The 21,850-nt window shown below is 47.6% G+C and overlaps 1 protein-coding gene and 4 non-coding genes across 5 annotated transcripts in view; 3 read left to right on the top strand and 2 right to left on the bottom strand.

The window, feature by feature from the left end:
- The window catches only part of VAC14 (VAC14 component of PIKFYVE complex), a 129,728-nt gene that overhangs the window by 4,580 nt on the left and 103,298 nt on the right, over positions 1-21,850 (top strand). The window contains exons 2-9 of the mRNA XM_043987184.1: positions 15,225-15,375; positions 15,675-15,842; positions 16,660-16,722; positions 17,272-17,379; positions 17,483-17,592; positions 17,961-18,067; positions 18,476-18,610; positions 19,173-19,325. Of these exons, the coding sequence (XP_043843119.1) occupies positions 15,225-15,375; positions 15,675-15,842; positions 16,660-16,722; positions 17,272-17,379; positions 17,483-17,592; positions 17,961-18,067; positions 18,476-18,610; positions 19,173-19,325 (995 nt within the window). The remainder of the gene's footprint in view (positions 1-15,224; positions 15,376-15,674; positions 15,843-16,659; positions 16,723-17,271; positions 17,380-17,482; positions 17,593-17,960; positions 18,068-18,475; positions 18,611-19,172; positions 19,326-21,850) is intronic.
- On the bottom strand, positions 11,875-11,945 carry TRNAG-GCC. The gene has a single exon. It is a non-coding gene; the product is annotated as a tRNA-Gly (tRNA).
- On the bottom strand, positions 12,454-12,524 carry TRNAG-GCC. The gene has a single exon. It is a non-coding gene; the product is annotated as a tRNA-Gly (tRNA).
- Positions 20,945-21,015, top strand: TRNAG-GCC. Its single transcript has one exon. It is a non-coding gene; the product is annotated as a tRNA-Gly (tRNA).
- TRNAG-GCC lies at positions 21,363-21,433 on the top strand. The gene has a single exon. It is a non-coding gene; the product is annotated as a tRNA-Gly (tRNA).

The raw sequence follows: 21,850 nt of genomic DNA, 5'->3' as shown, positions 1-21,850 counted from the left end.
TGGTCCACAAGGACTGCAGAGGATCTGTAGGCTAGAGGAAGTGAAAGAACCTATCCTAGGATCCTAGATTTAGAACCAGAAGAGGCTTCAGAAGCCAACTAGGCCTGCCCTCTCTTTGTACAGATGAGGCCCAGAAAAGGTCAGTCATTTGTTTAGTCATCAGACAACAAATAGTAGAGCCACGATTCAAAGCAGCCTCTCTCTTTAGTCTCCAGCTTCTGGCCCCTCACCCCAACCTCTCGTCACAGTTTGTCAAATCCTTGCACCTCATGAGTGTCCAATAAATGTGCTGCTGATTAACTTTTAGACCTTTGGAGCAGGGGAAAGAGGGAACGAAGGTTCTAGCTCTTCCAGTTCATTCATTCGTTTGAACCTGATGACATTTTGGAAACCGAATGTGAATCTCAGCACAGCAAGTGGAAAAGGTTGTCCCAGATTCTCTTGGGAAGTCTCAGTTAGAAATGATTGACTCTGGAAATCTGCTACAGCCCTTGTTTTGGAAAATACCATCTGAAGAGTTGGGTCTGAATCTGAACAACCAAGAGCAGCAGGAAGGAAGGGCAAGAATAGAGACTCAAACCTGCCCAAAGCAGGTGGCTGCTGGCGTATTGTGATGAGAGACGAGCTCCCCTTTTTAAACTGAAGGTTCTACTGTGGAATGTAAGTGCCTTGAGGGCAGGCAGTAGTTGTTGTCTTTGTATCCCCAGCATTACAGTATTTGTTGGTTGAGTTGACTCCTTGACTCTGGCCTTGTTAGAACAGGTATCTGATTAGGTAGAAGGATGTTGGATTTTCTGAAGGCCCAGTTTAAAACAGGCCTTGAATGTCCTTTTACTTTGCTTTTCCTGGTTGGCAAAAAAGTTCATTAAAAAATATGCATAAAGTTGACAATGTGAGGAAATGGCAGTGACTATAAGATCAGTTATTTACAATATAGTTTTGTCATTTAGGGCAGTGATTCTCACACTTTTCGGTCTCAGGACTCCTTTATACTCTTGTTAAAAATTACTGAGGACTCCAGAGAGCTTTTGTTTATGTGAATTATTTCTTTTGATACTTACTATCTTAGAAATCACAAGCTACTAAAGATATTTAAATTTATTATTTTAAAAGAACAATAACAAACTCATCTGTAACATTTTTATGAAAAATAACTTTTTTCAAAATAAAAAATTAGTGAGAAAATGGCATTGTTTTACAGTTTTGCAAATCTCTTTAATGTCTGTTTTAATAGAAGACAAGTATATTATCATATTTGCTTTTGTATTCAATCTGTTGTGAATTGTTATTTTGGTTTGAAATATGTGAAGGAAGGGGGCAGCTAGGTGGCACAGAGGATAAAGCACTAACCCTGGATTCAGGAGGACCTGAATTCAAATGTGGCTTCAGATACTTGACACTTACTAGCTGTGTGACCCTGGGCGAGTCACTTAACCCTCATTGCCCTGCCCCCCCCAAAAAAAAAAGAAAAGAAAAAGAAATAGGTGAAGAAAATCCAACATTATATAGATATGTCCTGTAGTTGGAAATGGGAGGAATATTTTAAATAGGTAAATGATGCAGACCCCCCTGATGGAAGGGGAGGGGTCCCTGGACCACATGTTGAAAACCACTAATTTAGGGGTGTGGTTCCCCAGCTGTAATAAATCATTGGGAATGACTATTTAACTCGTGAAATTTGCAAGTGAGGTGGTTTACTTGAAGATAAGATGGCTGAACCATCAAATTCTAGAATCTTACCACTGGAAAAGGCCTTCGATTTATTCTGATCTCCCACCCTCTTCATGAATCTTGGCAAGGTCATCCCCCACTGCTTGAAGACCTCTAGTGACCCCAGGTTCAGTGCCTCCTCGTGGAGCCCATTCTGTTCCTGGACATCCTTCATTGTTAGAAAAGGCATCCTTATACCAAGCCACAGTCAGCCTTCCTGTTACTACGACTTGGTCTCATTTCTGCCTTCTGGAGCTATACAAAATAAATGTGATCATCCCATCAGATATATGAGGATTGCCTTCATGCCATTCCTTCTCTCCCCCTTCCCCCCAATACCTCTCAGCCCAAGCCTTTTCTTTTTAAAAGTTAAGCATCCTTGGCTCCTTCAGCCATTTCTTGTACTATTTGGTTTCAAGCCTTCTCATTATTCTGGCCACCTTTCTGTTGATATGGGTCAGTGTATCGATGTACTTATTGAAATTGAACAAAACATTCCGGATGTTATTTGACCAGCATTGAATATTGCAATTAACAACTTCCTCATTCTTGATAATATCCTTTGATTAATGTGGCTGGAGATGTCACGGGCATTTTTGGCAGCCACATTACATTGTTGACCTGCGTGTAGAGTCAGCTGAAATGGCTAATTAAAAAAAATATATTGCTAAGTTATTTCTTTTCTGTTTTCTCCTTATACAGTTGATCTTTTTTGCCTTAAGTATAGGACTTTATAAGTTAGCTCTAATCGATTTTTGTTAGGTTCAGCTTTTCATAGCCATTGTGATCCTGTAATCCTAGGTATTAATTGTTCATTCTGCTGTGTGTGGGCCACAGGTAGGATAAACATGCCCTGCAGATCTTCTAAATCTGTGATAAAGTTGTTCAGCAGGAAATAGTTCTGTAATAGGCACCACTGGGGAGAGAGACACAGACCTCCAGGTCACTTCTTGGATCTTGTTCCATTTCCTGCACCTTCAGTATGAGTAGTCTCCACAAACTCTTTCCTAGGTTCTCTTCTTTCTCTGCCTTCTTTCCTTTACATTCTTTTACATTCTGTTCAGACGTTTAGTCGTGCCTGTACAATTCTTCAGGAACCCACGAACCATAGCATACCAGGCTTTTCCCTTCTCCCCCCCCCCTTTCTCTCTCTGTTCAAGCTCATGTTTATTGTTTACATGATCTGATCTATCCATCTCCTGCCATCCCCTTCTTCTTCAGTCTTTCCCAACATAAGGGTCTTTCCATTATGTGATCTTACCTGTTCCTGTTGTTTCAGGTATCTCGTGTGTGTGTGTGTGTGTGTGTGTGTGTATGTGTGTGTGTGTCTTGGCCACATCCAGCCTGAGCTCTGGTTCCACGTCTCCACCTGCCTGCTGGACATTTCCACCTGCTTGTCCTATCAGCACCTCACTCAAAGTAAAACTGAATTCCTTTTCTTGCCCCCTCTTCAGATCCACCCTTCTTCCTCACTTTCTCCTCTCTGCAGATGGCACCACTGACCTTTCAGTCACGCAAGTCATTGCTGACTCTTCCTTTTTTCCCCTTCACTCTCCAGAATCTGGATTTCATCAGTAAGTGTTGTCAATTCAGCCTTCTCAGCAGCTGTCACACCCATCTTCTCCCAACTTAGCATGATCACCTTTTATCTGTACTATTGTAATGACCCTCTCATTCGGGGCTGCTTAATCTGGGGTCCCTGAACTTGGAAAAAAATGATTACTGGATTTCGGTATAATTGGTTTCCTTTCTAAGCCTGTCTTGGTTTTTGGTTTTTTTGGGGGGGGGGTTGTTTGTTTGTTTTTTAGTGAGGCAATTGGGGTTAAGTGACTTGCCCAGGGTCACACAGCTAGTAAGTGTCAAGTGTCTGAGGCTGGATTTGAACCCAGGTCCTTCTGACTCCAGGGCTGGTGCTCTAACCACTGCACCTGACTTATTTTATTCATTTCAAAGCATTATTCAGAGAAGGCATTACCTGGGCTGCCCCAGCCTACTGAAGCGTCCATTCTGTAACTGTAGTCCTTGCAAGCTACAGGTCCTTCCCCCTTTGTGTTTCCCACTTCAGTCCTCTGCCAGAATAGTGTTGCCGAGGCATCAGCCTGGCTGGGGCATTCCCCTGTTCAGAAATGTTCGAGGGCCTCCAGGATAAAGCCTCAGCCTGACATTTGTAGCCTTGAGCAATCTGGCTCCATCCTCCCTCTCCAGCCTGTTTTCACATTTATCTCCTCCATATACTGTGCTTGATGCAGATAACTGGTGCAGTGTACAGACGCTTTCTAGCTTTGTGACCCTGAACAAGTCACAACCACTGGCTGCCTTGGTTCCCTCAATTATACAATGGGGATCTAGGGCAGCTAGGAGGCACAGTGGATAGAGCTCTGGGCCTGGACTCAAGAAGACTCCTCTTCCTGAGTTCATATCTGGCCTCAGACACTTCCTAGCTTTGTGACCCTGGGCGAGTCACTTCATCCTATTGGCCTCAGTTTGCTCATGTGTAAAGTGAGCTGGAGAAGGACATAGCAAACCCCTCCAACATCTCTGCAAGAAAACCCCAAATGGGGTCACAGAGTTGGACACGACTGAACAACAAAAACCTGCTTCTCAGGGTTATTGTGAGAATCAGTTAGATAATATTTGTAGTGCACTTAACCCAGTATGACAGACACCTAATAAGTACTTATTTCCTTCCTCTCCTTCCAGCCAAACTAGACCGCTTGCTGTTTTCTGAACTGGGCACAACATCTCTCCCCTCCATGCATTTGAACAAGCTGGTACCTATTTCTGGAGCACGCTCTCCTCATTTTTGCCTTTCAGAATCCTTGTCTTCTATGTTTTACTCAGTCGAAGTTTATTATTGACTGACTCATGGACTTTGAGGGAAACATCTATCTGGAAGTTTGTTTTTGCTGTGTCTTGAGAGTAAATGTCCCTTTGTAAATGCCGATTGATGTTAAGTGGTTAGATAGAATTGAGGTCTAGTCACTCACCTTCAAACCACTCCCTTCTGAAACCTTCTCGGGTCATTCTCAACTATTAGGACCCTCTCCCTCCTCAAATACTCCTAAAGTTCTTGGCCTGGATCTCTTCTTTACCCATAACACACATGTCCGAGTTTGTGTTGAATGACTGCGATGACACCTCCCCTCTTAGCATAGTACTTTGCATATAGTAGGGACTTACTAGATATTTGTTATTGAATTAACCAATTAATCCACACTTTGGAACAGCCATGCAACTCTTCTGAATTGTCATCCATTGTCATCCAGCCTACATTTCTCTACCCTATACATAGGACTGGCCTGATAGATTGGCTTTATAATATGCCAAATGCATCAGTAAATTCCAAGTCAACTGTGGCTACATTTTCAATTTAGAAATAGAATTATCCTACCAGAAATGGAAATGAAGTTACTTTGGCTTAATTTGCTCTTAGATATAATGGTACCTAGTAGTCACTCCTCCTCTTTTTGAAGCCCTTTACAGTTGGAGGCCAATCTACCTTGCCAGACTAAATAATAATTCCTCTCGTTCCTCACCTATCCCCCCAATTACTTTGGGGTTTTTTGTATATTCTTATATGTGTACATATTTTTCCACCAATTGAATGTATATTCCTGATGTTTTTTTAACCTCCCTCATAAGTGAAATGAAATATTGATAGTAAAATGAGACTAGACGATCCCAGAGATCACTCCAGGTTCTCGTTTTCTGCTTTTCATACTATGACCCTTGAAGGCAGGGACAACTCTAGCACAAGGGTCAGCAAGCTGTTGCCTGTTTCTATATGGCTAGCAAGCTCAGAATGGCCATTTCATTATAAAATACAATGATATTTTATTATAAAATGTAAAAACCATTCTGAGCAGAAAAATAATTTTTCACTTGAGGGCTGGAGTTTGCTGACCCCTGCTCTAGCACCTAGGACAGTGCCTGGCATAGAGCATCTACTTAAGAAACCCTTATTGGAAGTGATATTAAGGTCACTGGGATTTAGTTTGAAGAATTGTCAAGCTCTGTCTAACCACTGCACCTGACTTGTTTTATTCATTTCAAAGCATTATTCAGAGAAGGCGTCCATTCTGTAACTGTAGTCCTTGCAAGCTACAGGTCCTTCCCCCTTTGCAAGCTCGCTCTCTCTCTCTTTTTTAAAGTGAGGCAATTGGGGTTAAGTGACTTGCTCAGGGTCACACAGCTAGTAAGTGTTAAGTGTCAGAGGCCGGATTTGAACTCAGGTCCTCTTGGATCCAGGGCCGGTGCTCTATCCACTGTGACACCTAGCTGCCCGCATGTTTTAAAAAAATCCTTTTTAAATCAATACAAATATATATATATATATATATATATATTTTTTTTTTTAAATGACAAAAATTTAAAATTCAGAAAAATACTGGAAACCTGTGTGATGTGTATGCCCCTAGTCAGAGTCACCAGACTTTGTAAAGAACCTTCTCTGTGCCTGACTCATTCCTCAGCCCTTGGGACACAGAGAGAGACCTCAGACAGGCCTGCCCCTCAGAGCTCTTGCTCCATCGGGGGAAACACATAAGAAGCCCAAAGAGAAAGAGAGGGTGTGGGGAGTGATGTTGGGAAATGAAGCTGGCTCGTGGGGGAGCCTAGTGAGTTGTGGGAGTCCCCAGTAGTTGTTGCTCCCATTGTTAGGTGGCCAGTTACCAGGCCCCCATTTCCGTTTAACCACTTAAAATCAGTTGGCTTTTACTTTACTTTTACTTTTTACCTTCAAAGTATAACAAAAAATAAATGTACAGACATTTCTCTCAAAGTCAGTCATTTGATCAACATTTGTTAAATGCCTCTGTTGTGCTAGGCACTGTGCTAAGTGATGGCGATACAAAGAGAGGCAAAAGACTTCCTGCTTTCAGGAAGTCCAAAAGAGGATGCACGCGACTCACAGACAACTATGTACAAGCAAGCAATACATGGGATAAATTGGAGCTCATCCAGAGGGAAAGTGCCAGAATGAACAGGGATCCAAAAAAGCTCCCTGGGGCCAGCTAGATGGCGCAGTGGATAGAGCACTGGCCCTGGAGTCAGGAGGACCTGATTTCAAATCCAGCCTCAGACACTTAACACTTACTAGCTGTGTGACCCTGGGCAAGTCACTTAACCCCCAATTGCCTCACCAAAAAAAAAAAAAAAAGCTCCCTGTAGAAGGAGGGTTTTTACCTGGCATTTGAGGTAGAAATGAAGAATTCCAGGCATGGGAGCCAGCCAGTGTCACTGGATCAGGGGTGTGGTGTAAGAAACCTGCAAAGGGCTGGGGCTGGCGGTGGAGAACAGGTTCTGAAGGACTTCGAACACTAAACAGGATTTTGTATTGATCCTGGAGGTCATAGGGAGCCAGTTGGAGTTTAGTGAATAAGGATTGCTTTAACAAGATCACTTTGGCAGCAGAGTGGAGGGCGGATTGGAGAGGCTGAAGATCAGCAGCTTATTCCACTAGTTGAGTGTGAGGTGATGACAGTGTCAGGAGAGGAGTCATCAGACACGATGAGAGCTGTTACAAAGGACTCCGTCTTGGAAACGGGGAAATCCCGTCCCTCCTTTTGTACTTCATAAATGTTAGCTGTTATTATTACATTGACTTCTCTGTAATAAGCATTTAAGGCTTGTTGCCTGCCTGCCTGCCTGCCATGTGTGAGGTAGATCCCAGACTTGCTTTAATTTGTGTTTCTCTGTTGATGACTTTTGGAACATTTTTCCCTGTTCATATTTTTGACCATTTATCAATTAGTGAATGACTCATTGTAATAAATTTTGATCAATTATGTACACATACAATTTGTGTATATATTTATTTTTATACACACACACATATATGTTTTAAAAAAGATCTTGATTAGGAACTTGCTTCAGAGATTTTTTTTTCCCCATTAAAAGTTTTTCTTCTAATTTTAGGTGCATTGGTTTTGTTTGTACAAAAACCTTTCAACTTTATGTAACTAAAATTGTCTTTTTATCTTCCGTGATTCTCCCTAAACTGCTTTCAGCATTGTCTTACATCCTTCCTTCCTTACTCTTTTGTCCTAACAGTTGCTCCTACAGAAATTTATCAAATAAAATGAAAGTACATCTAGATGTACTGTAGAGCCACAGTCTGGTTTTTACTGAGGCAGCCTTTAGACTGAATATCAGGCAGTGTTCAACCCCCGTGGCTTTTACTGAAGACATTCCTTCCTATGACAGGCCAGATAATTTTTTTCCTCACCTGTGAAGTTAGGACTTCTAAGACATGTCTGAGAGAACACTGAGATTCTTTATTCAGAGGTCTTGCCCAGGTGTTGTTAAGAGGGTTTGTGTTCACTTTTTAAAAAATGTTCTATGCCTGCCTTTTAGCAAATAAACAATCCACTCCCCTGTGGTGGTACTTTTGGGGGGGGGGGCAAGGTAATCGGGGCTAAGTGATTTTCCCAGGGTCACACAGTTAGTGTGGAGTCTGAGGCTGAATTTGAGCTCAGGTCCTCCTGAGCCACCTAGCTGCCCACTCCTGTGGTCCTTCTTAAAAGGGGCATCTCAGAAGCAGTTGTTCTTTCTTGTGTGAGGAGGGGTCTATCCCCCTTAAGGTCTTCAAACAAAGGCTGGATGACCACTTGGTGAATGTGGTTGTTAAAGAGATCGTGTTGGGGGGAAGTTGAGCTAGATTGACTCTGAAGTTCCTTCCAGCACAGGGATTCTTTGCTCTGGTGAGAATGTTCTAGAAGCACTCCCTCTGACCTTACCCATCCTTTGTTCTGTGACTTCCTAATCCATTTATTGTGTTAGATTGCCTAGCTTATCACTGTGTACCTGGTCCAGGGATCTGTCTCTGATGTTACTTAGGAAGTAAATGCCGATTGGATTTGGGCCAGTCCAGTTTGAGATATCTCCCCCTCAAGTCAAAAAGAGAAACAGCATGAAGGATGAACCTGGTGGCTACTTGTCTGGGCCTGATCAAAATGGGGAATACTACCTCTCTGTGTTGTGGGTGCATTTTGGGGAATTGAGAGGGGACTTGGAACCATTTCTGCATTTATTTGCTTCAATATGAGTCTCCCCCTTCTTACCCCCTACTCCCCACCTTCACTGGAGTTTTGTGACCAGGAGAATAGATACTATTCTGGCCTCCGTGTTTAGTGCTCCCCAGCTGGTTATGACTCTTATAATTCATGTGGCTGTACAAAATGCTGATGTTTTTAGATTGAGAGCCTGAAGGAAGCTCAGAGGCTGTCTAGTCTAACCCCCTCACTTTACAGATGAGGAAACTGAGGCAGGGAGGTTAAATGACTCAGCCACAGTCACACAGTTAGTGGCAGAGGTGGAAATCCAGAGGCAGTGATTGTTCCACTATACCAAGGGAGACCCATTTTTTTTAAATCATAAAAGTATTTTATTATTTTCCAGTGACGTGTAAAGATGGCTTTCAACATTTGTTTTCATAAGATTTTTAGTTCCAAATTTTTCTGCCTCCCTCCCCCCTCCCCAAGACAGAAGGCAATCTGATATAGGTTATATATGCACAATCACATTAAACATGTTTCTGCATTAGTCATGTTGTGGAAGAAGAATCTGAACAAAAGGGAAGAACCTCAAAAAGTAAAAGTGGAAACAATATCTGCATTCAGAATCCACCGTCCTTTTTTCTGGATGTGGAGAGCATTTTCCATCATGAGTCCTTTGGCATTGTCTTGGATCATTGTTTTGCTGAGAAGAGTTAAGTATCACAGTTGATCATTGCACAGTGTTGGGAGACACATTTTTAAGAACCTAATCCTGCTCCTTCCTCTCAAGTTCTTCTAAACTAGTTCTTCAAATATGAATTACTGGACCAAGGGACTTGAGGGAGCCAACATGTGGCATTGATTAACCAGGCTGGCTGGACCACATGACTTAATGGAAAGCATAAACTCTGTGGTGATGACAGCATCCAGAGTGTTTGGTCCCTTTTGATTTTGCTGGCTTGTTCCTGCCTCCCCTTCCAGAGTTTTCACAGATTCAGCCCCTCACATGTGTAGTGAGGGCCTGCGAGGTGTGTGCCACTGACAGAATACAGAGGACCATAGGACCATGGGCAAGTGCAGCCTACTTTGGGAGGTAACAGTGCACCCACAGCATCCCGAGCATATCACAAGTCCCCTGGTCGAGCAGTTGGGAGAGTGGATCCAGCTGGAGTGAGAGGTTGGTCTCTAGGAGTGTTGAGATGAGATGGGTGGAAGGAGCCAGAGCAGCCCAAGTGAGAGGGGACGGAGCAGAGGGAAGGAGACGGGGAAGGCAAGGTGCCCGCTCGCCAGCAGGAAAGCTGAAGAGCTGGGGGCTGAAACATGGAGTAGGAAGAGGTTGTATTTGGAGACGGACGACCCGTGTCTGTCACCTTTGTGAACCTGAGCGAATCATTTCAGCCTGTTTACTTGTCTCTAAAGTTCAGCCCTTTTAGGCTCCAAATCTTAGGATCTTCTGACCATCTCTTTTGGACAATCTCTTCCTTTTTCTCAGAAATGACCAGCAGCGGGCTGTGGCCCCGAGCCTGCCCTGTCTGCAAGGATGTCAGTGACCTCACCCATAGCTCTCTGCCAGGCTCTAGCACAGCCTCTCCTGCTGCCTTCTGGGCAGCCAGCATTCAGTGTGCCCAAGCCCAGAACCCATTCTATCATCCCCTTCCTGGCCCCATCTGGCCTCTTCTCCGTCCCCTCTCACACTCTTTGTTCTTTCCTCTCCTCGCTCCCCACACCCAGTCACTCCTGCCTCCCCACCACCTTTCCCAGCAGCTGTTTTCTCTTCACCCCCGTGGTCACTGCCCCACTTGAGGTCTCTTCATAGCTGCCCAACTGGACTCTTACAGTTACTTGCTAATTGGTTCCTTCCTCCAATCCCTTCCTGTTCCACTCCAGCCAGATTTCCATCTCTAAAAGCCCATCAGCAGACCATTTTAGCAGCTTCCTGTTGTTGTCACTCAGGTAAAAATCGGATTCCTCACTTTGGCATTTAAAGCCCTTTACAATATGGCTCTAGGCTTCCTTTCCAGACAGATGTCACAGTAGTCCCCGTCACGTACTCTGCTCCAGCCACACTGGCCTGCTGCTTTCAGGGAAGAGCTCACTTACCTGGGGGTTCTCTATGGTAGCGAAGTCACAGGTCCAGCGCCTACCCTCCCATGTATGTGTTGTGCAGAACTTAAGCTCTCTGAGGGCAGAAATACTTTGATTTTTGTCTTTATAGCCGCATTGCCAAACACACATTACCTGGCACAGAGAGGAAGCTCAACAAATGTTGGTTGTGTTGCTGAATTCAGTCAGCTGGCTATGAGCATTGGGTGTCTGGGGAGGCCTCTGTCTCCCCCCCCACCTTAGATTTAGCAAAACCTCTTGTTTATCCTAGAAAAGGATACATACACTGCTCCTGAGTCGGCTTCAGCTGACTCGAGCCTGCCCAGTATTATCTTGTCCCACTTCCCTTGGGAGAGACTGGAAACAGACTAAGAGATGAGCTCAGGAGAGACCCTGGGCAGCAGGCTTCCTGAAGGGTCTGAGAGCAGCGGGGCTGATGAGAGGGAGATGACCTTTGTTTCTAGGGTGGCCCACAAAGGACAGGCAATGTCTGTCGAGAAGGCCTGGGGAGGTCTTTTCTCCAGGAGCCCCGGCACACTGACTGGGAGGGCGGCAGGACCTGGACGCCGTCTGGTGACTGTATAGGAGACACTGTAGACCCCATAGATGAAGGCTCTTCTTCCACCTGAGCCTCGCTTGAGATGTGGGACTGCTTTTAACACCTGGCTGTTGGTGCTGCTCCGGCTCACCCTTCCTTGGCAGGAAGAGCGTGCTGTGGTTCATGGGGAAGGGAGGCTGCAATGCCTGCCTAGCCACATGTGGAGGTCCGGAAGAGCCTGGATAACAGGAGTATCGGGGTGCTAGAGGATGTTCCAGAGCCCCCCAAGCTGCTGGCAAAGATCCCCCAATCCCCACTGGCTGAGGACTCTGTTTCTGTAGCCAGTCTTTTTGTTCAAGGACATTTACAACTCACGGTAGAAGACGAGCCAGGAAATAACTTTTCTAAGTATTTCATTCAAAACTAAACATCAGGTTCATCCTGTTAGGATTTCTTTAAAACACACAAATCCTGTTAGGATTTCTTTAAAACACACATACACACACCCTCACCCAAAAACTTTGCTGCTGCATTGGCCGGGAATCGAACCCGGGCCTCCCGCGTGGCAGGCGAGAATTCTACCACTGAACCACCAATGCTCCAGCTGTCAGCAGCTGTGCTAGCAGCTCTCTACAGCAAACGCCTCAAGCCCTCTTGTGTATCTGTTGGTTCACAGCACTCTTGTCCGGCTGCCACATCAGCAGCCGAAGAGCGGGGCTACAGTTGGGGGGAGGGGGGCGAAGCGTGTGTGTACATTTGACAGGAGTTGATGGAACTTCCAGATGTGTTGGGACGGAAGCTTGAGTTAGACACATTCTTCCCCTGGGGTTAAAAAGAAAAATGAAGACCTTGGCATTTTTCCTGCTGCTTATGTTCAGTACCTTGAATTTGACAGGGCTGTCTGTGCACTGTTCACTTTCTGAATTGGTTCCCACTCCAATGACAGAACGAGGAAGTTAAAGATGTGAGCAAGGCTGTGGAATGGTCAGTACTTCTTCCATATGGAGTACGTTTACATACTCCCAGACCTGGAGTGTGCAGTGATTCAAAAGAGCCCTTGTGTTCTGAAGGAGCAGGAGAACAGAGTAAATAAGGGAAAAACAGTGATGCATTGGCCGGGAATCGAACCCGGGCCTCCCGCGTGGCAGGCGAGAATTCTACCACTGAACCACCAATGCTGTGCTAGGCAGCATCTGCAGTGCCTTCTCATCTCCTTCCCAGAAAACTCCAGTGTTTCTCAACTGACTGATCTGTCCGGTTGGGGGAGCAGAAGTTGAAAGACAGGTTTATTAGGTGGACCTGCTCGTGCTCAGCTTAGACTGGAAAATCTTCCGGTGTTGCTATGGAAACCCAGGATATCTCCACATAAGACTCTTAAAAATCATCTCCAGGATTCGCCACACTGAGGGGAGATCTGTAGAGATTGTCAGGGATTAGAGCACCGGTGAATGAGGGGCCCCAGGGAAAAGGGAAGGGGCTGAGGAGTTCTGTAGTCAGGGAGGTCATCTGGTTGTATTGTTCCCTGGGGTTTGGGGCTCTCCCCAGTGTGGCCTGAATTAGCACTGGAATAGGCTGGATGGGAGTAGTAGCAACTGAATGCGGTCATTTAGAATGCTCAGACATAGGCTGAGGGATTGGCTTTGACCCTCTTCTGTTAATGTTCATTACCAAGCAGACCCTGCCTCATCCTGATTGGAGACAAGGCCTCCGAATTAAACTGCCCAGCGTGTACAATAAGGCATCCCTGAGCCGATGCACCCAACTCCACAAAGTAAGGGAGATCACAAATGCTCTCACATTTCATTCATTCAGCAAATATTTATTAAATGCCCCCTGTGCTCCTGGCACAGAGGAGATAAAGAAAACACAAGCTGAATTGGCCCCACCCTCAAAAGTCTTACATGAATTATATTGGGGGAAAACCCAAGAGCGCATATAAATATGGAAAATATTCTGGGAATTATCAAGGGGGGATCATCAGCTAGGCTTCGTGTGGGGGTGGCACTTGAGCTAAACCTTGAAGAATACTGAGGATATCACAAGGAGGGGATGAAAAGATGTGAAGGCAAGAGAGAGAATATTGTGTGCAGGGAACAGCCCCTAGGCCAGTTTGTCTGGAAAAGAAGGTGTGTGAAGAAGGCCTAGAAAGCTAGGCCGGAGCCATGCTGCAGAGGGCTTGGAAGGCCAAGCAGAGGTGATAGGGAGCTCCTGGAGCTCTTGAGCAGGGGTGACAGGTAAGGACAACGTTTCACAGGGAGATGAATTTGGAGGCTACTGTGAAACCATGAAACTTGGCGGCTGATTGGCCGTGGGGCTGAGGGGAAGGAGGGAAAAGGGCATGAGCTCTGCCTCGGACATGTTGAGTTTGAGATGTCGGTGGCACATCCAGGTGACGGCATCTCATGGGTGTTGGTGATAGAGAACTGTAGCTTGGGAGAGAAAGATGGCCCCCGCCCCCCCCCCATGTAGTAAGTCTAGTGCAGTGTGTGTGTGTGTGTGTGTGTGTGCCGCGCATGTGCGGCATCTGTCTAGGGACCAGTAGTTGAAGCAGAGGGGTTGCTGAGATCAGGAGAGCGTGTAGATGCCATCCCCTCCAGCAGGAGAGGTCAGGGACTCAGTGCAGAGCGAAGCCCATATACACAATGTGCATGTGTCCTCTAGATCTGTGTCTGTACCTGACTGTCTAAACATATATAACACATGCATCCATACATACAAATGACATGGCCAATGCAGGAACTTCTTTTACTTGACTATACATATATGCATCAGGTTTTGGTTTTCTTGCTTTCTCACTGGGCGAGGGAGGTGAGGTGTAAGGGAGAGGATTCAGAACTAAAAATAAAAGAAAATGGATTTTTTTTAAGGGAGAGAGTGTGCAGAAGGAGAAAAGGCAGGCCAAAATGGGGCCCTGGATTATTTCATTTTACATGGAGGGAAACTGATACGAGGTGGGGAAATGACCCCCAAACTGGGGAAGAACCTGGATGTCCTGACTCCCGGTTCCCCTTTCTAAACAAGTCATCGTTCTCCTTTCACTATCCCAACCCAAAGCGAGCATCCTTCTCCCCTCCCAACTGCTTGGATTTTTTTTTTTTAAACCAGAGCAAGCTGGCTTCAGATCCACTGCTTTTGCTCCCACAAGAGTTGATCTCCCTGGGCTTCATGCAGAATCTGAGGAGGGGGTGGGATTGTAAGGAGAACAGTCATAGGCATGGCCAGGAAGGAGACCCTTTGGGGAGGCTCTGCTCTCTGGGCTGCTCCTGCTTCCAGGCTGGCTTTTGCTCTACTAGCCCTCTGTGAGAAAATAATGATTAATAATGGATTGCTAAGAGAAAGCCAGACATTAATTATAGCCACTCCCTCCCTCTCACCCTAGAAACCCTCAGGATGAGTGAGCCCTCAGGTGAACAGAAGGAATGCAGATCGATTCTTTTGTTTAGCTAGTGGAAGAAGCACCTAAACTTTGGAATTTGCCCTCTCTAAAACCACCCCTCCATTCGTGTTAATCAGTGGGGCTCAATGAAGCTATAACCAATCAGGTCAGTGTATGGTGCTGGCCTCTATCTAAGGGTGACAAACCCACCAGGGTCAGCCTCTTTTGCTCCCCATTCGCCCTCTTCTCTTTTTGTTTGCTCATCCTCTTGGCTCAGAATGCTGAATATACAGTTGTTTAGGCTTGTAAGCCTGTGGCAAGCGGTGAAATTGGGGAGACAGGCAGTCCATACTTTTCTAATATGTGATACTAATGAATAATAAATGCTTACTGCCAAAACTGGTGCAATAGCCATTAACATTTAAACAATAATAATAATTTTAGAAAACCCAGCCTAGCACAAATCATTTAGGCAACACATTTCTCTTTCCTTTGTCCCTAGGCTGGTTCGAGAGTTTGTGGCCCAGAACAACACAGTACAAGTTAAGCATGTGATCCAGATTCTGTCCCAGGAGTTTGCCCTCTCTCAGCACCCTCACAGCCGGAAAGGGGGCCTTATAGGGCTGGCAGCCTGCTCCATTGCATTGGGCAAGGTAGGTCTGGGGAGTCTTCCAAATATCTCCTGAGAAATGCAAAGTCCCGCTCTTTCTGCACACCTACCTGCGGTCTCTGTGTACTAGGACCAATGGGCATGGCTTAGTCACCATGCCCAGCCCAGTGCCCCATCCCAGGAGGCAGGTGTACTCCCTGGCAGACCCTGAACCCAATCCTTAAGTCCTACCCTTAGTTTTGTTCCTGAGAAGTCCTGTTACAAGTAAGAGCCCAATGTAGACCTTCGGGAATTCGGGTGTTTGTTCATTCTTGGTTTACTTGGTCCCTCGTGCACCTGCAGGACTCTGGGTTGTACCTGAAGGAGCTGATTGAGCCTGTGCTGACATGCTTCAATGATGCTGATAGTCGACTGCGCTACTATGCCTGTGAAGCCCTGTACAACATTGTCAAGGTGGCCCGGGGCTCTGTCCTGCCCCACTTCGATGTGCTTTTTGATGGGCTAAGCAAGGTAAAGATTTCCCTTTCCCTTGGACCTGGGGCTCTGGACTCCTGTGACCTTGATTGTGTTCTAGCTTGTGCTCTTGTAAAGGTCCCTCTTCTGTAAAGCGCCTTTTACCCCTCCTAAAAACACACTAAGGCAGCCAGGCGGCACAGTGGAGAGAGTGCAAAGCCCTGGAGCCAGGAAAGCCCGAGTTCAAATCTGGCCCAGACACTTACTAGCTGTGTGACGCCAAGCAAGTCATGTAACACGGTTGGGCTCACTTTCCTTATCTGGAAAATGAGCTGGAGAAGGAAGTGGCCACCACTCCGTGTCTCTGCCAGGAGAATCCCAAATGGGGTCATGAAGAGTCGGACACAGCTGAAAAACTACTAATGAAATCACAGGCCGCTCTCCCGGCTTCCTTTCCATACCTTCGCTGGCAATTTCGGGGGTCTGCTGTGCTGCAGCTGCCGCAGCCTTCAGACATCTCTGTGCAGGCATTGGAGCCTAGCTCCGGCCTACTTTCCCAGGGTTAGATATTTATGGGGAGGGACAGGGGAGCGTTGGGAGAGGTGTGATATTAAATTGTGAAGCCTGAGGAGGAAGGGAAAGTATTTACACACAGCAGTAATTCACAGCCCCCCAAGATGAGGGTGTTAAGTGGGGCCTGGGCTCCTTGCTGAGGAGCTTCTTCTGCCCTCCCCAGGTGCTTCACCCTTAGGTTCCAAAAATAGGGGGCTCTTGAGTTTGCTAGTTAATGCAGAAGCCACCGTAGTCATTTTTCATTGCCTTGTGTATCTAGATCCGTGATGTGCTAAATTTGTCTCATTTCCTTGGCTTCCAGTTGGCTGCTGATCCAGATCCCAATGTCAAAAGTGGCTCTGAGCTCTTAGATCGCCTATTAAAGGTATTCCCCATCAGGACAGGCTTGTTACCTCTCACTCACTGCTTCTCCTCGCCTTCCCACATGAGTCTCTTTGGACTTGGCATTCATTCATGCCGTGTTTTTCCAATCCCAGCCTCTCCTCTTCAGTAAGTTGCATAGTTTTGCCTTCCTTGTGGCATCCATTCGCTTCCCTCTCAACTCTTTCTAGAGAAACAACGCGCCAGTTTTATTCAATGCAAATCCTCCTTGGTCTTCTAGCACTTTGCTATTTCCTGGACTCACTCTTCCTCCTGCCTTTGGCCTTCCATCCCTCCTTTCACATTATAGTTCTCAGGTGGTTTCCCTTGGAATCGCCTCCCCTCATTTGGTTCCCTACCTCTTTGCCCTTCCTTTAGCTGTTAGTCCCAGGGAACCTGGCTTTCTCAGAATCCTAACTCAGCAGTCAGTGTCAGCTCCTTCTAATCTGTTTGGCTGACAGACTGCCTGGGCTCACAGGGCATTCTGGGAAGAGTGTGGTTGATATCTTACCCATGTTCTAACTCCACATTTAAGCTCTGCTTTGGCCTGCAGGACATCGTGACTGAAAACAACAAGTTTGACCTGGTGAGCTTCATCCCCTTGCTGCGTGAGAGGATTTACTCCAACAATCAGTACGCCCGGCAGTTCATCATCTCCTGGGTAAGAGTGGCTGCTCTCTGCCGGCTTCCCCCAGGGACTGTTTCTGGGCTCTGTTCTCAGCTCTCTGGAGAGTGTGACTCTTCTGTGCTTTCTTTTTGGCTAGATCCTGGTTCTGGAGTCTGTGCCTGACATTAACCTGCTAGATTACCTGCCTGAGATCCTGGATGGGCTCTTTCCCATCCTGGGAGACAACAGCAAAGAAATACGGAAAATGTGAGTCTGGTGTGTCAGGAGCCCACAAGGAGGGCAGCCCCCTGGCCACAGAGCTTCCTCCTGACCAGTTGTTCCACAGACACCGCCCTCTGTTCCCTAGAAACCCTGTGAGGGTCACCCGTCTTCTAGAAGAATCCCTGGATCCTCCACCTTATTGTCCAGTTGAGGAGACTTGGGCTGGAGAAGGTTGAGTGATTGGCCAAGGTCCCCCAGTTAGCTGCCAAAGCAGAATCCTACCCTGGGCACCCTGGGCTCTCGATCCAGTTCTCTTTCCACCATATCCCATCGCTGCCGCAGTTGCCAGAGACAAAACAAAGCCAGGAGTAGGTGTGGCTGGCACCTACCACTTCTTTCTCTCCTCCCGGCAGGTGTGAGGTCGCTCTAGGAGAATTCTTAAAAGAGATTAAAAAGAGTCCCTCCAGTGTCAAGTTTGCTGAAATGGCCAACACCCTGGTGATTCACTGCCAGGACTCAGGTGAGCGTCGGCGCATTGCAGCTTTCCATCTCCGGACTCTTCTCGGGCTAGCTCTCTTGCAGCTGTTTCTCCAGACTCCCCTGTGAGCTCCTCTAGGCCGCAGGCAGGAGAGCATTGGGCCTCTGGAGGGTGGGGGAGTCTTCTTGAGGAAGGGAATAGCACCATTGTGGTCACCAGACTTGGATTACCGCCCATTTGTCTCTTCCTGGTGCCACGTGCAGCATTAACCCTCATCTCTGGGCACGAAGCTCCAGCCATTGCTCTTCTGCCCTGGGGGCCCAGCACGTGCTGCTACCGAGTTTCCAGGGGAATAGTGAAGGACGAGGCAGAGGCTTCTCGACAAGGTGAGGAAGAAGCCCGGTGCTGGGGTCCCTGGAGTAACAGTGCCCCTTGCGCCTTCTCTTTCAGACGACCTGATTCAGCTCACAGCTATGTGCTGGATGAGGGAGTTCATCCAGCTGGCCGGCCGGGTCATGCTGCCCTACTCCTCGGGCATCCTGACGGCCGTTCTGCCCTGCCTGGCCTATGACGACCGAAAGAAAAGTATCCTTGGCCCTTGGGCAGCAGAGATGAGACCAACACCAGGCGGGGCTGAGAAGTTGGGGAACCTCAGAAAACTTTCTTATGTCCCTTAACTCGAAGCTGCCCCTTCTGACTGAGGTCAGTGAGTGACTGAGATTGAGTCTCTGCTAAGTAGAGACTGAGCTACTGTTGAGGTCACCCCCCGGGTGCTCTCCCTGGGATCCAAGACCCTGAAATCAGTCTCTCCCCTGGTCGGGGATCTAGCAGTAAGCCAGTTAGTGTACGTAGGCACACAAGAGGAGGCAGAGATGAGTGACCAAGGGAGAAGATGACTCCGGTAATGTCGGCCTGTTGTTCAGTCTGTGCTGCGGCCTTCATCTTTGGAGAAGGACCCCTGGTCCTCTGAGGGTCCACAGAGGCCAGCTAGTCCAGCCCCTCATTTCACAGATGAGGAGATTTAGACGGAGGGACGTTGGGACGTACATGAGGTTACACAGGGGTAGAGTGTGAGTCCAGGTGTTCAAACCCCAGAGCCCCTGTTCTTCCTACTGTACCATGCTGCCCCTTACATTAGTCCAATCAGGCATCAAGGAGATGGCCAATGTGTGTAACCAGAGCCTGATGAAGCTGGTCACTCCTGAGGACGATGAGCCAGATGAACCAAGGCCCCGAGCCCTGGGCCATCCAGAGACCAGCCCAGATGACTCGTTGGCCAAGCAGGAGGTGACTGCCAATGGTGAGTGCCCCTGCCCAAGAGATGCCCTTGGAATGACCAGTGGGCACCGAGTACATTGCCAGGTCCTGTCAGTTCTGCCTCTTGGAGCCCCTTTGTCTGTGCCCCTGTCTCCATTCTCACGCCAGCACCTCATTCAGGCCCTCGATCCTCTCACTTGCACGGTTGCCAAGGCCTCCTCCTTGGTTTTCCCATCTCGCATCTCTCCCCTTTCCCTATCCTTCATACGGCCGGAACATGGGATGGTCCTAAAGCTCAGCTCTGACCCCATCCCTCTCCTGATCCGGAACCTCCCGGGGCTCCCTCTTTCCTTCAGGCCCACACACAACCTCCTTTGTCCTTAGGGCCCTGTCACTTACTCTCCTTGGGCATCAGCCCTACAGTCCTGCCAGGCCGGCCTTCCTGCTGTTTCTCATCCAGCTCCCACCTCTGTGCCTCCAAAGGGACTGTCTGTCCCCTGGTCCTGGAGCACACTCCCTCCAACCTCACCTTCACCTCTTGGAGTGCTTGCTTTTCTTCAAAGCTCAGCTCAGGAGCCACTGTCTTCATACCTGCAGCTTTTCCTCCCCACACTGCGTGCGAGCGAGCGAGCGCACGCGCGCACGCACACACACGCACACACTGGTGGGGTGCTCCCACCACATAGTTTCCTTGGATTTATTGGATATGTATTTTGTATATATTTATTTGTACCTCTTGTCTCTCCTTGAGGGCAGGACCTGTTTCGTGTCTGTCTCTGTATGCTCAGCACTGTCAGCACGTAGTAGGTACCTGATAGGCAGGCTAGATCCGCTCTCGTCTAGAGAGGAGTCTGAGGCATAGACAGAGAACTGGCGCTTCCACTCCTAGTTGCTGGCTTTGTTCTAGAAGGCAGCCTCTGGAGCCTGGGGGAGAGCCTGAGAGGTGGCTCTCACGCCTTATTTTAGGCTCCTGCAGGAAGAGAAGTGTCACCGGCACAGTAGCTTTCAGGCTGGCCTTGGCCCCACGCGTCTGGGAGTACACAGGGCTTCTGCGGTCTGCCTTGCACTCTTCTAGGCCTGGCAAGATCTGCAGCGTCAGGGAAGGAGGGTTCAGAGAGTGGCAGGCCCGCCACGGAGCCATGCTCAGTCACTCTGGGCACCACACCTGGGCTGTGGAAAGGTGCCTTGGGAAGCTTTCTTCTCTCTCTTATATACATGCATCAAACTGATTTTTGTGCTACTTTGCATAGACTACTGGAAGGTGTTAGGAGCTTCATAGTGTTTCTGTCTGTTGGATTAGCCTTCCTATGTATGGTGAAGGGCTATCCATTAGCTCTGGGGCCCTGAACTCTTGAGACTCTCTTTAAAATCAGGAGCCACAGACTGAAGTCCTGTGTGGCTTCCCAGTGTCCTCAAAGCTGAGCAGGCCACCCAGGGGACCCAACAGCATTCCAGAATCTAGAATTAGCTGATGTCTGTTCTCGCTCTTATTTTCAACATAGTCAGCAAACCAGAGTTGCCTGTTGTCTTAGACATGTCTGGCCTGTGGCACAAAGCAGAACGGAACACAGGAGGTCTCAAGGTGTCATGTTACAGTGATGCTGCCTGCCCTGGCAGCTGAGCTGAATAAAACAGCTGGAGGCAGAGCTGAGCACAGCTGGAGCATTGGTGGTTCAGTGGTAGAATTCTCGCCTGCCACGCGGGAGGCCCGGGTTCGATTCCCGGCCAATGCAGCCACAAACTTTTGAAAGAATTTTTGTAAATAGTTTTTCTTTTTTCTCTCTGAACCTGTCCTTAATGTGGCACTCTAAAGATATTTTTTTTTGTTCGTGACTGGAGGAAAGTTTTTTTTACTGGGGGAAGATCTTGGACATCTTGAATTTTTCTTGTCCACCTTCAGTCGCATAGAGGCTTTGGATGGCTACCCCACAGGCCTAAGAGTTAGTTTGCTCCCCTTCTCCCAAGGTGGAGCTCTTTCCCTCCCCAAACTGCTTATGTTGCTGGGTCAAGCTCAGAGGGAAGAAATTTTTCTGAAGCTGCAGTGACATGGAAGCTGTTGGAAGTCTTTCTGCCAGCAGGAGCATTGGTGGTTCAGTGGTAGAATTCTCGCCTGCCACGCGGGAGGCCCGGGTTCGATTCCCGGCCAATGCAGCCAGTTTGTCTTTTAAAAGAGATTCCCATACATTCTTCAAGCAGCTGCATTCCAACCGAAGCATTGCCATAACCACACACGCCAAAGAGTTTGAACTCTGATTTAATACCCTATAAATGGTGTCATGGCAGCCCGGAGCCGTTCACAGCTCTCTCTGGGTGTGGCTCTTCTACGGGCTCTCTTCAGCTCAATAGGGTAGCTTTTCCTGGAAGCTCTTACCTACCAAAGAGAGAGATCCCACTTGTGTAGTGGGCTCTAACGGCTAGTTGCATTAATGAACCCAGGCGCAGAGAAGGGTGATGACTGAAGGCCATCAATCAGTAGCAAACCTCTTGGTACTTCAGTTACTGGATGGAAGAAGCCTCTGGCTGAGAAATCCTGCTGGGGGGTCTCTTAGTTGACCAAACTCTGTCTTT

Source organism: Dromiciops gliroides, chromosome 2 (assembly GCF_019393635.1).
Source record: "Dromiciops gliroides isolate mDroGli1 chromosome 2, mDroGli1.pri, whole genome shotgun sequence".
Classification (NCBI taxonomy): Eukaryota; Metazoa; Chordata; class Mammalia; order Microbiotheria; family Microbiotheriidae; genus Dromiciops; species Dromiciops gliroides.
Note: the sequence above shows the minus strand (reverse complement) of the source record. Positions and strands in the feature narration are given on the sequence as shown.